At 42.7% G+C, this 13,079-nt stretch overlaps 1 protein-coding gene across 1 annotated transcript in view; it reads right to left on the reverse strand.

Moving 5' to 3' along the window:
* Positions 1–13,079, reverse strand: part of lrpprc (leucine-rich pentatricopeptide repeat containing) — a 35,965-nt gene that overhangs the window by 14,146 nt on the left and 8,740 nt on the right. Inside the window, 12 exon segments of the mRNA XM_057048433.1 lie at positions 441–547; positions 1,827–1,951; positions 5,498–5,705; positions 8,423–8,508; positions 8,742–8,872; positions 8,944–9,057; positions 9,182–9,259; positions 9,358–9,435; positions 9,776–9,882; positions 10,629–10,677; positions 11,162–11,189; positions 12,895–12,964. Of these exon segments, the coding sequence (XP_056904413.1) occupies positions 441–547; positions 1,827–1,951; positions 5,498–5,705; positions 8,423–8,508; positions 8,742–8,872; positions 8,944–9,057; positions 9,182–9,259; positions 9,358–9,435; positions 9,776–9,882; positions 10,629–10,677; positions 11,162–11,189; positions 12,895–12,964 (1,181 nt within the window).

Consider the following 13,079-nt stretch of genomic DNA (forward strand, 5'->3'; position numbering starts at 1 on the left):
AAAAAACATTTCTATGGATTATGTGAATTTCATATCACATAAACATATCATGATTTGGATGTGACTACAAAGGAACCTGAAAAATACATTTCTACTTCCTGTTTGCACATTTTAAGAAAATCATTGTCATTCAATCTGCTGTTAATACGAACGAGGCTGGAATCATTGCAACACAAGTATGCTTTAATAAATTAGCACATTTCCCCTTTGAATCTAGTGCTGAATAAGAGGCTTGGGGTGATGTAAAATCTGGAACTATGGTGAAACAGAAGGCTGTTATTCACTTTAAACATCACCTACAGTGACAAGGGCACTGCAACAGACACAAAGATGAGTTAATTATATGGATAAGGTAGTGAAAGAGCAGAGAAAAATCACGTTAATGTCCCCAAACTAAGCATCCAACGGAAACAAGAAGGCTCCTGTTTGTGTGTCTTTACCTCAATGATCTTCCGAGCCTCCCGGTAACGGCCCGTCTGAAGGAATGCAAAGAATAAATCATACAGCATGGTCATTTCTCCTCTCTTCTGACTGACAAAGTCCATGGCTGAAGAGAAACAGAGCAGAGGACAGACAATTAACATGTTTCCACAGTAAGGAAAAAGACAATAAACTTCATCTTTCATTCTGATTACATTTCCTGCCAGGATGTTCTAGACAGCCACATCAACACTGCTGAGGAATAAAGCCCCAGATGAAAGTCTAAGCCTGCGAAAGTGCTCTGCTCAGCATTACATGCTATCGCTGTCCAGCAGCTTCAGGACAGGTACCAAACACACCCAACCTACATTCACACACTTGCATATTCAGCAAAGCAGATGGAGGGAAAAAATAATCTCTTTCTTCTTCCTTCGCTGTCAACTGAAGTCAACAGAAGAACAATGGGCTGCAATTCTGCTGTTTTCTTGATGAATAAAAATCCTGTTTAAGGCATTTCAGTGATATGAGTGTGCAGGGAAAACAAGATCCACTGGAGACGCCGCAATGTACCAAAGCTACAAGGATTTATTATATGAAAAGCATTTTACAGCTCAAATCTCAATGCTGAGGTGTTTTGACAAGAATTTTGCAGGGCTGATGTAAGTTGGTTTAAGTAAGTTTTCTTTTGTCAGATTTATTTTCAAGTGTAGGTGCAAGAGAGCAGGCTTCACTGCAGAAGGCTGCAGTACTCAACCAGCCAATTGTAACTCAAGGTACTTTCAAATCTGATAATTTACATGCATGCGTAGGATGGCTAACATTTCCTGTAGTTGACGGGACAACAGAGTTAAATTGTTGTCTGAGAATGTGAGTCCTTTCAGGAGGAAATGGGGCAGAGTCAAGGGTGAGATGGAAGCTTTAATTTGTAAGTGGGTGAAAGGAGAGCAAGGGAGGTGAAGAGGTGCTCCACACTGTGGATGGAACTAACGTGCTCCTGAACCACTTGCCCCTCCAGCACCCTGAACCTAGCCCTTTCATCCAGCTGCTCTCAGAAGGCAGCAAAACATAATCGGCCAATATACGTCAGCGTGACCGTGGTCCACACTTCTGACGCATTCTGCTACTATTTGCAGCTGTTTTCTACACTTTCATGACAACGCAACAGAGTTGGAACCAGGAGAAGTAAAGTTTAAACAAAATCACAGACGAAGGATGAAGTGACGGGGTGTTCAGGTTCAGTCACGTTGCAACTTTGGGCTGTGTTTGATATAGAATTATGCATAAAATTATAAAATCTGACCCACTGACAGTTTGGTTGTGGGTCATCTAATGATTCCTAGTGTTACATAAGAGTAGCTTAAGAAGCAGGTTGCTAGTATTAACCAAGAAATATAGACATGTGTCACCTTTCTGAAGCAGCTCGGTGTCTCCTTTTTCCACCAGGCCGATGATGATGTCATGGATGCGAGGCAGCTGATTGTAGCGATTCTGACATTCCATTGCTGCTTCCAGAGCTCCGGATAGGTTTTTACTGTGCACACAAAGATACAGAAACAGAAAGTGAAGAGAAAATAGTTAGATTATCCTTCGGTTCAATCAGTTGGATTTTTTTGGTGAGTGCAGAAAGTGAATCAGAGACTATTAAACTAGTGACCCTCTTTCTCGCCCTTGGACCCGGCCCAACAATGAAGGTCTTTGAATTCGTGACAGCATGACTGTGGGTGATAAAGTCTTTTGGCCTCTACGCATCAGGCACGTACACTACCAATATTCCCCTGGACAGCCTTGTAGAGGAGAAATATGGGAGCAGACAAAAGGTCCTGCCTGATCTTTACCCCCTCCACTCAGCTCCTCTCATTTCCCGTTCAGCCTGATCCCCTTCACACCTCCCCTCTTTCCTTCTCTTGTCCTCCTAACCATCTCCCTTTGATTTCACACTGTCAACTCTCACTCCTGTGTGATGACCTTGACCACCAACTGAGCAATTTAGCAGGAATATGGCATAAAAACATGACACCCTCCCCCAAACACCACCTGCTGGCTCCCCCATCTTATATCAGCCCTTTTTTGTTCAATCTATCCTCCTACTGTTGCTGAGTGAATGAACAAACAAAAGACTACGTAGAGTTTGGATGAGTGCAGATGACAGAGTGATAACTAGAGCAGAGATGAGGGAAGAAGCAAGGGAATGAGAGGAAGGGGAGGAAGAGAGACCACTCGAATCCCCTCTATTGTGACAGCACTGCCATCAATCTGTTGATTGGGTAATTACCATGTCAATCACACAGAGGTCAAAGCAGATAGGACACCTATGGTGGAAGTATGGGGCAGATAGAGAAGAGAAGGATGGACACAGCAGTCGGGTATAAACTCTAGCCTTTTCTACTCTAATCAATTAGACAAATGGATAAGGAAAAAGGAAAAAAAAAAAAAAAAAAAACAGGAAATGGTGTGACCTTGGATTACGTGAGCCAGACGCAGGAGGGAGGAGGAATGGAGTGATTAGGGTTGGAAGGTAAAGAGGTCTGCTAATTGAAATAAAGAGGGACAGCTTTATTCAGCAGCAACAGTCAAGAGGCTGTTCAAACGCACAACAGGCTGATTGAACTACACAGAAAAGAGGCTAGGAGATGTTTTAAAACAGAGAGCGATGAGACACAATGACATCACCAGGGAGGGGACGCTGAAGGGATCCTGGCAGGAAATGTATGTTTCGAAATGAGACACTGCTGATGCCATTTTCTCATAAAGATGGGCATCAGGGGGTCATGATAGTACGGTATCAAAACCCTGATGAACTCCAGGGTTCTTCTATCCCTTCTTTCCTCATAAAAAAATCTTTAACACTCATGAGCACCTATCATTCTTAGAAGATAAAAATGACAACTGGCATTACAATTACACCCTCCCTTCATCTTTTCTCTTCCTCTCTACATTCACTGATCCTCCCAAAAAAAGAGCTAAGGATGTTGAAAGATGGTTAATTTCCCTTAGGTACAATTTAACTGTCACTTTGCATTGCCATTTATCGCAACGCGCGGTCCTCCTAATGTCCTCAACTTTGCATGTCAGCTGCTTTCCAGCCAATTAAGCCTGAAAAAGGCCATTTTGCTCAGTGGAAACCAGAAGGATTAGACAGGGAAGCTTCTCCATCTCATCTGCTATACCCCATCTTTCTACCATTCTTTACGCCTCTTTTATTCAAAAGAGATCAGCATTTCCTCCTCTGATGAGAACTGATCACTAATGCGTTAACCCATTGTTTACAATCAGTGCACTACCAACCATGTAACCAATTAAAAATATTTGTCTGTCTTCCCATTTAGGCCCTCCTTTTCAGTACTGGTTTGTTGGAATCATTAGCATTGACTGATGCTAATGATTTTTTATAGGATGTAGCAGATGGAGAAACCTGCCTGGCAGAAGAGCAGCAAGTTGGAGCACACAATAGCGAGCAGACGGACATGAAGGCTAACGGAGAGGCACATCTGACGGGCTGTCAGCGGCTAATCTGCCAGAGAAGTGTTCATTAAGTCATTAGAGCTGATGCAACAGTGAAACGGGTGCAGGGGGAGTGATGCCTGCTTTGTCCTCTTTTCAGCACTGTCCTCATCCCTCCTCCTCCAGACTGTCTGTTGACTGTTGGAATGAAGGGGCCTATGAATGACTCAAGACTTGTTATAAAAGATGGCTAGATAGAATCAGAGTACCAATGTTGTGGCCATTGTATTAAGGCTTTAAGTACTCTGAAGTTTACTAATGCCTCCATTGTGATGAGAAGCTACCTTTTTGAAACAATATTCAGTGATGTGGTTTTTGTGTCTCTGTTTTGTGTGTCTGTTTTTATTTAATAGAAATTTATTTAGTCACAAGAAGTAGCGAACAGGGTTGAGGGAGGAGAACACATGTGATAATACTACTGAGGATGAAGGAAAACATCAGTGTGCAAAATAGGAATTCGGGTTCATGTTTTGTTTTGGGGTTTTTTAAGTCGAGGAGGCAAGAAAAATAACTTGTGTGTTACAGACTATATCTAAACACCACGTTGTTTTTCTTAAAAGAAAAAAAGCAAGAATATACCAAATACACAGGACTGACTAAACTACCTTGTCTACTTGTGCTCATTAGTTTCTATTCAATGATGGGGCATTTGGAGGGAATGAAACTGGTACTTGACACACAACACACACACACACCAGCAGTAAGCTTGTTTAGGTTGTAGTAAATGACCAAAGAGTTAATTAGAGTGCTAATTTCACAGAAGCAGTGATTCACGAGTAGACCTGAGAAACCAGACTCACAGCCAAATAACAGGTGGCAGGGGGAGCACGTTTTCACCTAAAGGTAAACTGTGTAATAAAATCATGTACAGGTGTGTGTGTGTGTACACATTACATATGTGTTGCAAGCTCCTATCTGTGCACCCTGGTAAATCCAGCAATTATTGTTCTGTACATAATTAACATGCTAATGAGCTGATGTACTAAAAGCTGCTCTGAGCAACACACAGACACACACACACACGGTGTGTTGAATAGAGGTGAGGGCTGGGGCAACACCAGTGACCCCATATCCAGTGTTTGGAAGGTTCATTTGCATATTGGCATCATTGGAAGGGTCTCCAATTACCATCACACACACACACGTTCAAGTACAGCGTTGTGTGTTTCAGCAGATCAGAGGTGGAGACTCATGGGAGGATTTGCAGCTGGTGCATCCTCAAACAAACAAAACCTGGCTCCAACAGTGCGCACACACACGCACAAAGATACAAATGAGCAATTTCCACATCCTCTCTCTGTCTGAATCACTGACCCAGAATGTAACCTCAGCTATGATCACTGGGCGGGATGACTCGTTCAGACACACACTCACACCCACACCCACACACACACACCCACCCACCCACCCACTTACCATCTGGATCTGATAAAAACAGTAGATAACGACAAGAAATTTGATCAAATCCAAGCTAGGCTGCTCAACAACGTCAATTAAAACACAACATAATCAATCAAAAGTTGCCATGGTAAAAACACAAGGCCAAAGCCTGCTGGTGTGTATAAACAGTGTGTACCTTTCCAGGTAGGAAGTAACCAGAGGTGAGCACATGTTGGCAGAAGGCTTGGTCAGTCCAAGAGTAAAGACAGTGTCCTGCAGCTTTTTGATGTCCTCGGAGGCACCTTTAGCAGCTAACATGTTGAGCAAATGAAACAGCATGGTGACATGCGAGCCATCCATCACCACTTCCTTCTCTTTCATCTCCTTCAAGATGTCCACCGCCTCTGTAGAAAAAAGAAAATGTTATCAACATGTGCGATTGTCATTTGGAGACTGTAGCCAAAGACGATAAGAGAAGGCAGCAGAGGTTGGTTGACAGAAAGAAGGGTGTATGACTATGATAAAAGGCCCCTTAAGCTAATTCTATGTAGGGAAAACAAACCCATATTAAAATAGCATTTTGTGCCCAGCAGGGATGCAAATCCAACCCAGTATAATGCCAACTGTGTGCTAATTACTACTTGCATTTTTCTAAACGAGACTACAATTACCAAACCCCTACAATAGAGGCCGCCTTTCTGCCACGGTTATGTCGAAAGCACTTGGGGAGCTAAATTATAGGTATGTGGCAACAAGGACCCACTGTGGCCCCGGTGATACCCTGGTAAGTAGGCTGTGGGGTGGAGCGTTTTGGTCAAGTCCAGCCAGTAATGGAGGGCTTTTTACCAGGCCACATGTCCATCTGGCCAACACTAGGGGCCAAATGATGAAAAGAGTGCTGTGTATATGTAGCCGATGTATCAGTCCACGGTAATTAGGATGCGTTAACCATCTATTTCAACAGTTGCTAAGGGCTGACAGCGATACAGCCCCTCTCCACCACAGACACTAAACTGTACTGCATGACCAAGGAGGGGGAGGTGAAAAGAGGTTCACTTTGAAACTGTTATACCAGAGCACAAATTAGGTTATTGTAATATTATTCATTGTATTAATTATTAATACAACAAACCATCAACACCTGATTTTTTCGATCTAATTTCCTCGAATTTAAGAACAATGATCCCACCTATTAAACCCTAAATCAGTTCAGGTGAAACTGGAACTGACAAACCCCAAGCCTCTTTCTGAAAACATTCACTCCTTTTTCCCCTCTTCTCCATCACACTCTGACAGACCTGCTAATCACCGAGACAAATGGCTTGGACTTGATATGCACAAATGGAACTATGCTAGCCAACATCCCCAAAACCACCACCCCAATCCTCCCGCCCTTACTCTCGTGCCTTCTCCACCTCTCCCTTTATCCATCCGTTAAGCCAGTATGCATTTCCATCAGCTCAGTCAAGCATCGTGGCCAGCAAAGCGAGCCAGACCCCACACACACAAAATGATGGGAGGCAGACAAGCCAGGTAAACAAACATCACACAGCCCAATGGTTCATATAATGTTCCCTGACTTGACTGCTCGTGATGTCTCTTTCCCAAAACACACGCAGCCTCAAAAGAGCCCAAAGAAGACCAGAAGCTAGAGTAAGCTCAGTTTACCAAAGTGGGAGGACGGACAGAGGGAAGCACAAGGGCGAGGGGTGTCAAAGGGACATGCGTTAAATATAAAAACAAACCAACAGAGTATCTAAAATCCCTTAAATCAGTCATACCATTGACCTGTATGGAAACATACAGAGCTTGATATTTAGAACATTCATTAAAAGTTAAACCACTTCAGGTTTAGTTTGTTTGAGACATCATGTGGAAGTACTCATTGAACCTCTACAGTGATGATCCTAAACCTGCATCTGCAGATATTTTACAGTGAGGATTAAATAACTGTCATTATGCACGAGGGTGTCCGCATAGAAGTGTAGCTAGGTCATAATTAGCTGCTAGCTAATACAGTGATTGTAAGGCCTTTTGAATAGTTTTTATAATGGATGGTTAGTGGAACAACATGGCCGAAGAGGGTAAAATAAGGACAAAGTCAAAAAGATCAAGTAATTCAAATTGCCAAGCACAACGGGACAGGAGACTGCGAACTGAGGGCTATAAAAAAACCAAAACCATTAGATATGGTGAGAAAATAACACAAGATTTCAGGAGACATGATCCTCAGCTGGGCCTGGTGTGTGCTGGGAGCCAGCAGACCAGCGTCTGTCGGAAAAAAGTCGGACATCAAGGTTAGCCATGTGTGCTAATGTGGCTGACAAGCGTCCCCTCCGTATGAACACTCTGGCTAATGGCAAATGCGTTAGTTCTGCCTATACGCAGCCTGCCACGCACGTGTATACACACACGCCTACACAGATGGACACACCAACTGTTGTGCACACCAAATGCCTTTTTGCTTGAATTCACATGCAAATGTGCATGTCCCTGTGTGTGTTTGTGTGTGTGTAATGCTAGAGCACTTTATGGACATGATCTGGCATTACAACCAAGACAGATTTCAATAATTCTGGAAAAATACACGTAGCAAGTCCTGTAATTCAGCCCCTCTCATTTGTAACAGACATGGATGTGTCCAAGGGGTGGAAAATGAGAGAATGACATGCTTCAAGACAGACGGAGATAGAGAGGGTCAGACAGAAAGACAGACAGACAGAACTAGAGAGCAAAGGGGAGGAGAGACGAGTGGAGGACAGACAAGGGAAACATTTTGGCTGTCATTGTGTGCACAGACCCGGAGAGGAAAACTGATGGTAATTGGCTCTTCGATGGGCAGAAGGAAACCCACCGTAGCATTCTGAAAATGGCCATCTAATGTGGGTTTGAGTGAGGCAGAATGTGACAGGATTGGTGACACATATACAAGCTTAACAACACATTCGGAGGGAGGCCTTCACATTTCAAGCCTGATCTACCTTAATCTGGATAATTGCTTGCACCTCAAGTAATCATCAGGTAAAATAAGAAACACAAGAATAAATAAGAAACTTGCGAAACAAGACTTTGAATATCTTTGGACTGACAGTTACAGAAATGTTGACAATCTTGAACCCACCCTCAATCCTGCCATTCTTGGAGAGGGCCCTGACCAGAGCGATGTATTTACTGGGATCCAGAACGGTGGACGAGTCCTTACGACTTCTAAAAAGAAATACAGAGATAGATGATAATGAATATAGAAATCTCAAAAATAATGCAACTTCTCATCCATATAACACCTCCTCCACAGCCGGAGGTGATTAAAATAGCCATCGCCAAGCATTGAAGATGTGAGTTTCACTGCCACAGAAGCTGGACCCTGCATTCGTGTCCCTCCTCTTAAACTTTAATAACTATTGTTCAGTGTTGCCATGAGCGTATCCTGATTCACTCACATTTCCCTCTTCAGGTTGAGCGCCTCATCCACATTGTCATGACGACAGCACAGGTTGATAAGGGTAGCGTAGCCGCCAACGGTCATTTCCTCCTCGTGTTTCTCCTTCAGCTGAAGGGCCTGCTGCAGATTCTGATCGCACAGACATAGTGGTCAGAAAACAAACGGGCTAATTTTAAGGAAAGAACTTAAATAAATCCAACCTCCTCAGCGCAGAGAGCTTGGATGAGCTGTTTCAGAACCACACTGATTGGTTTGTCCTCTGCGATGAGTTCTTCCATTTTCTTCTCAAGTTCCAACACCTTCACTTCAGTTCCCTGATAGAGAGAGAGAGAGAGAGATGTTTGACATGCTTATCGAACATCATAAAGTCGTGTGTCATAAAAAAGACAACGATTAACAATGGAAACTTTGCATGCAGTTCCATGGATATTTACTTACAGTAGCATGAGCAGATGTCATTAATCCATTTAAGTCCTGAGCCTTGTCTTGTTTTGGGTCCACTATAGCCATCACATACTGAGAGACACACCATGATATTTAACAGTTAATTAAATGAGGCAAACATAAGAAGAAAGAACAAATGGAATCTAGGTTACATCAGACAGGATCTGTACCTTGATGAGTTCTGGGACGTGGTAGGATTCAAGGAGGTTTCTGATGCCCTTGTAGATGCTCGCCGTAATACAGATATTCTGTAAAGAAACAAGTATCATCACTGAGATCTGTATAATTAAAAATACTTCATTTGATCAGCCACTGAACATCATGAGACCAATTATTGCTTTCACTCTGACTTAGGAACTCAAGTCTGAAAACATTTGTGTATTTAGCTAAAACATGCTTGGAAATAGAAGAATAACTAGATAAAAGATGCTGTTTCCTGGTTAATATAAATTGTACTTGAATAAGGCCACTAAAATCATCACTTGGGTTGAGCTAAATGTGTGAGGGCTTCTGAGAGACGGTGCTCTTTTACAAAATTTAAATCTGCTCCATTTTTCGATTGTTGGTGTCACCGGGATCATTGTGTACCTGAGTCTTCAGCTGAGTGAAGTATGTCTTCAATGTTTCTGCCTGCGCCTGCACCTCCTCCTCCGAGCTGCTGTCGATCAGGTTATAAAGGAAGAAACCCGTCTTTTCTGAAAGGAGATGAAAACACCCAATTTTGATCAGCTGTCTTGGGAATATGTTTCCAATTGCCTCTGTGTCAGTCAGCGCATCCATTTCTGCGTATTGTTCCCTGTGACTTCCGCGGGGCGGGTGTTTGTGTTCCTCCTGCTGACGGAGGCTGCTTTTGGGCCGGGGTGTGAGTGAACGCGCGGTGGTTGGTGCTGACAGCTTCCCCCGACGTCCACACTCACGCAAACACACGTGCAGATGTCGCCTAATGGGATGTGACATGGATAACAGTCTCCATCGCTCCCACCAGTACACACGGTTTCAGCACTGGAGAGTTCCTGACACACACTGACACGGACCGACATAAATGCCATGCACACACACATGCACACTTAACTACTCAGCGCTGTGTCAGCAGCCAGGCTCGATTTCCTCAAATGGAGAGACACATACACACACCTGAACGCAAACACACACGAGCTTCATTGCGAGAGGAGGACTGGTCAGCAGTACCCTGCTACTGAGACCAAACACAAATGTGCACACACACGGCATTTTTCTGTCAACATGATTACAGTCTAGAACAAAACAAAGGACTGCAGTGGGCAAGTTTGAGCACTGATAGGTGAGAGACGAGCTACACGTCGAGGTGTCCTCCCTACTTTCTGTCCTACACACACACGCAGCCGCATCTTAGATACAAAGACACCGTCAAATATAAATGTTCTTACTCGCCAGCAACAACAGTGAGTTGATCGGCCCTTACCAGCAGGATCTTTGGAAAAGCGCGTGTCCTTGTACAACAGCGCAGTAATCTGTGTGACAAGCAAACAAAAAAAACAGTGATTCACTGACAACCTACATCAGATCTGTGAGTGACTGTAATAACTGAAGCAGTGGTGTTAGATTGCATTCATTTGCAAAAAAATGACTCTTTTATATGATCAAATCATGTTTATTCTAAAGTATATTTTCAATCCTGCTATTTGAATAACTGAACTGTTGTTTTTTATTTAACTGAACCATGCCTGAAGCTGAACATCATCCCAAACATTTCTTTATTTATGCACTCGGTGTGCCATAAGGAGATTAGCATAAAAGACAGCAGATGGCAATTGTCAAAGTGTGTATTCTTCCTAATTGGAACTCAGTAGTTAGGGAAAAAAACTGGTCATTGTAGCCATTATACTGCAAAGAATAAGGGGTAATATCTTTTTTTCCCTCAACTTCTTATCTTCTCTTTTCTGGATAAATCACACATGTACCCATGCTGACATCGTAGGCCCACTCTCAGCTTACCTTGACCATGCTCTCCACATCATTTGACCTGCAGGGGGCAGTAAAGGACAGGATATAAACGCCTGTTCAGAATTGGCGTGTCAACAAGATTCGTCAGTGTTACTGTGCAGCTCAGACAAAAGCCACACTACACAGGCACACACGAACACACACATATACATTAGTTTTTCTAGCAAAAACAAGAAATTAATCCTGAAAAATCACCACATTAGACATCTGCTATACCAACAGAAGTCACAATCTCTTATGTTTCTCAAACAAAAATGCACATTTAATCTGATAATGCATCTTTTAATGTTTTAGTATGATTAGGGTCCTTGAAAACAAAAATGAATTGATGTGATTTCCACACAATTAAAAATACTTATTTACTTGTTCAAATACAAGCAAATATGAATGAAGTGTAAAAACTATGTCTTAAACATTTGTGCATTACGTATTTAAATGCAGTTCCAGTAACCGCGACATTGACAGCATCCCGTTGCCACCCCATAATTGATGCTATTCAACAATGAACACGACATCGACAGTTTGATGCTCAATCCCGCAGTACAAGAGCTTAAAGGACAGCAGTACAAAAGCATGGGAAACCACAAAAGATGCATTCACACACACACAGACACACACACAGACGCTAAACGATGACAACGTGTGACATTTCTGGCACTATCAGCTAGTCAGTGGCGAAGAGGAAAGAGGGGGAGATGAGAGCAGAAGGGAGAGGAAGAGGTCTTTAATGATTAAATTATCCCCTGACCTTGTCTTTGACAGGAGCAAGTCCCACAGTGCAATCACACAACGCCTGCTCATGTATGCTAATACACACTCCAAGTGACAAGACCAATTATAACACTAACAGGCAAACCAAAAGTCAGGTGAGTGAAATTTGTGCATGGGTGTTAACACAGAGGGCAGAGTAAATGGTGGAAACAGATTCAGACATTTAGGAGATGTAACAATTAAAATGATCTAAAGTTCCTTAATAGCAGATATCATGACTTCAAAAAGTCAGAAAAATAAACTTTGTTTCAAATAAGTTGACAATGGTAATGTAGCAATGTCACAAGAAATCTAAACTAAAAAAATCTACTTTTCCAGCTCGGAATGTCAATTTGATATGTAAAATCAAGAATATTGACCAAATGTTACAACCATTTAAAAACAGCTCTTGTAATTACTTCACATCTAAGTTGGCTACAGTAAACTTGTCTTTGGGTAAATGCAAATGCTCAAAGTCAAATTTAAGTGAATCTGTGAGCTCTTCAGAAAGAAATTACTTTGGTGCCTGCAGACAAGAGCTTCTCTCCTTAGCTCACTTCCAGCATTGCTCGGAGGCCGCAGAGGTATTTGTGCGAGCGTCTGGTTAAAAAATCGTAAATATTCATAAACACCCCTTAAACAAACGCCCATGGGTCAGACCCTGGTCCGAAGGCTAACTCTGCGTGTGAGTGAGACCAGTACAGGGGAGCATGAGGGGCAATGTTGGGCATCTGCTAATTTACATATCTCCCACGGAGCTTTGGGGTGCACTGTGGGTTGATGGGTCCATATGCATGAGGCAAGTGTGTGTGTGTGTGTTTCGAGAAAAAGAGAGAGAGAGAATGCTCTACAGCTGTGTGCACAAAGGACACTCAACGCTGTGATACAGTGCACATGTCCTAGTCACACCATATGTTTCCTACTATAAATCAAATGGCCTCCCTAAAAATCATAAAGAAACACAGAAGACTCACTTTTTAAAGCCTTGGCTGAGACTGCTGCGGAAATTTATGAGATCCACTGCAGGGAAAGACGGGTCCGACACTGAGGTAGAGGAAGAAAAATAAAGAGGAAATCGGGATTATTTTCAGCGTTGAACTTCCTATTAATTTATTAGTTATTGAAAGGGCAGTCATGGCAATCACTGCATCCATAAAGC

Source organism: Takifugu flavidus, chromosome 11 (genome assembly GCF_003711565.1).
Source record: "Takifugu flavidus isolate HTHZ2018 chromosome 11, ASM371156v2, whole genome shotgun sequence".
In the NCBI taxonomy this organism is placed as follows: Eukaryota; Metazoa; Chordata; class Actinopteri; order Tetraodontiformes; family Tetraodontidae; genus Takifugu; species Takifugu flavidus.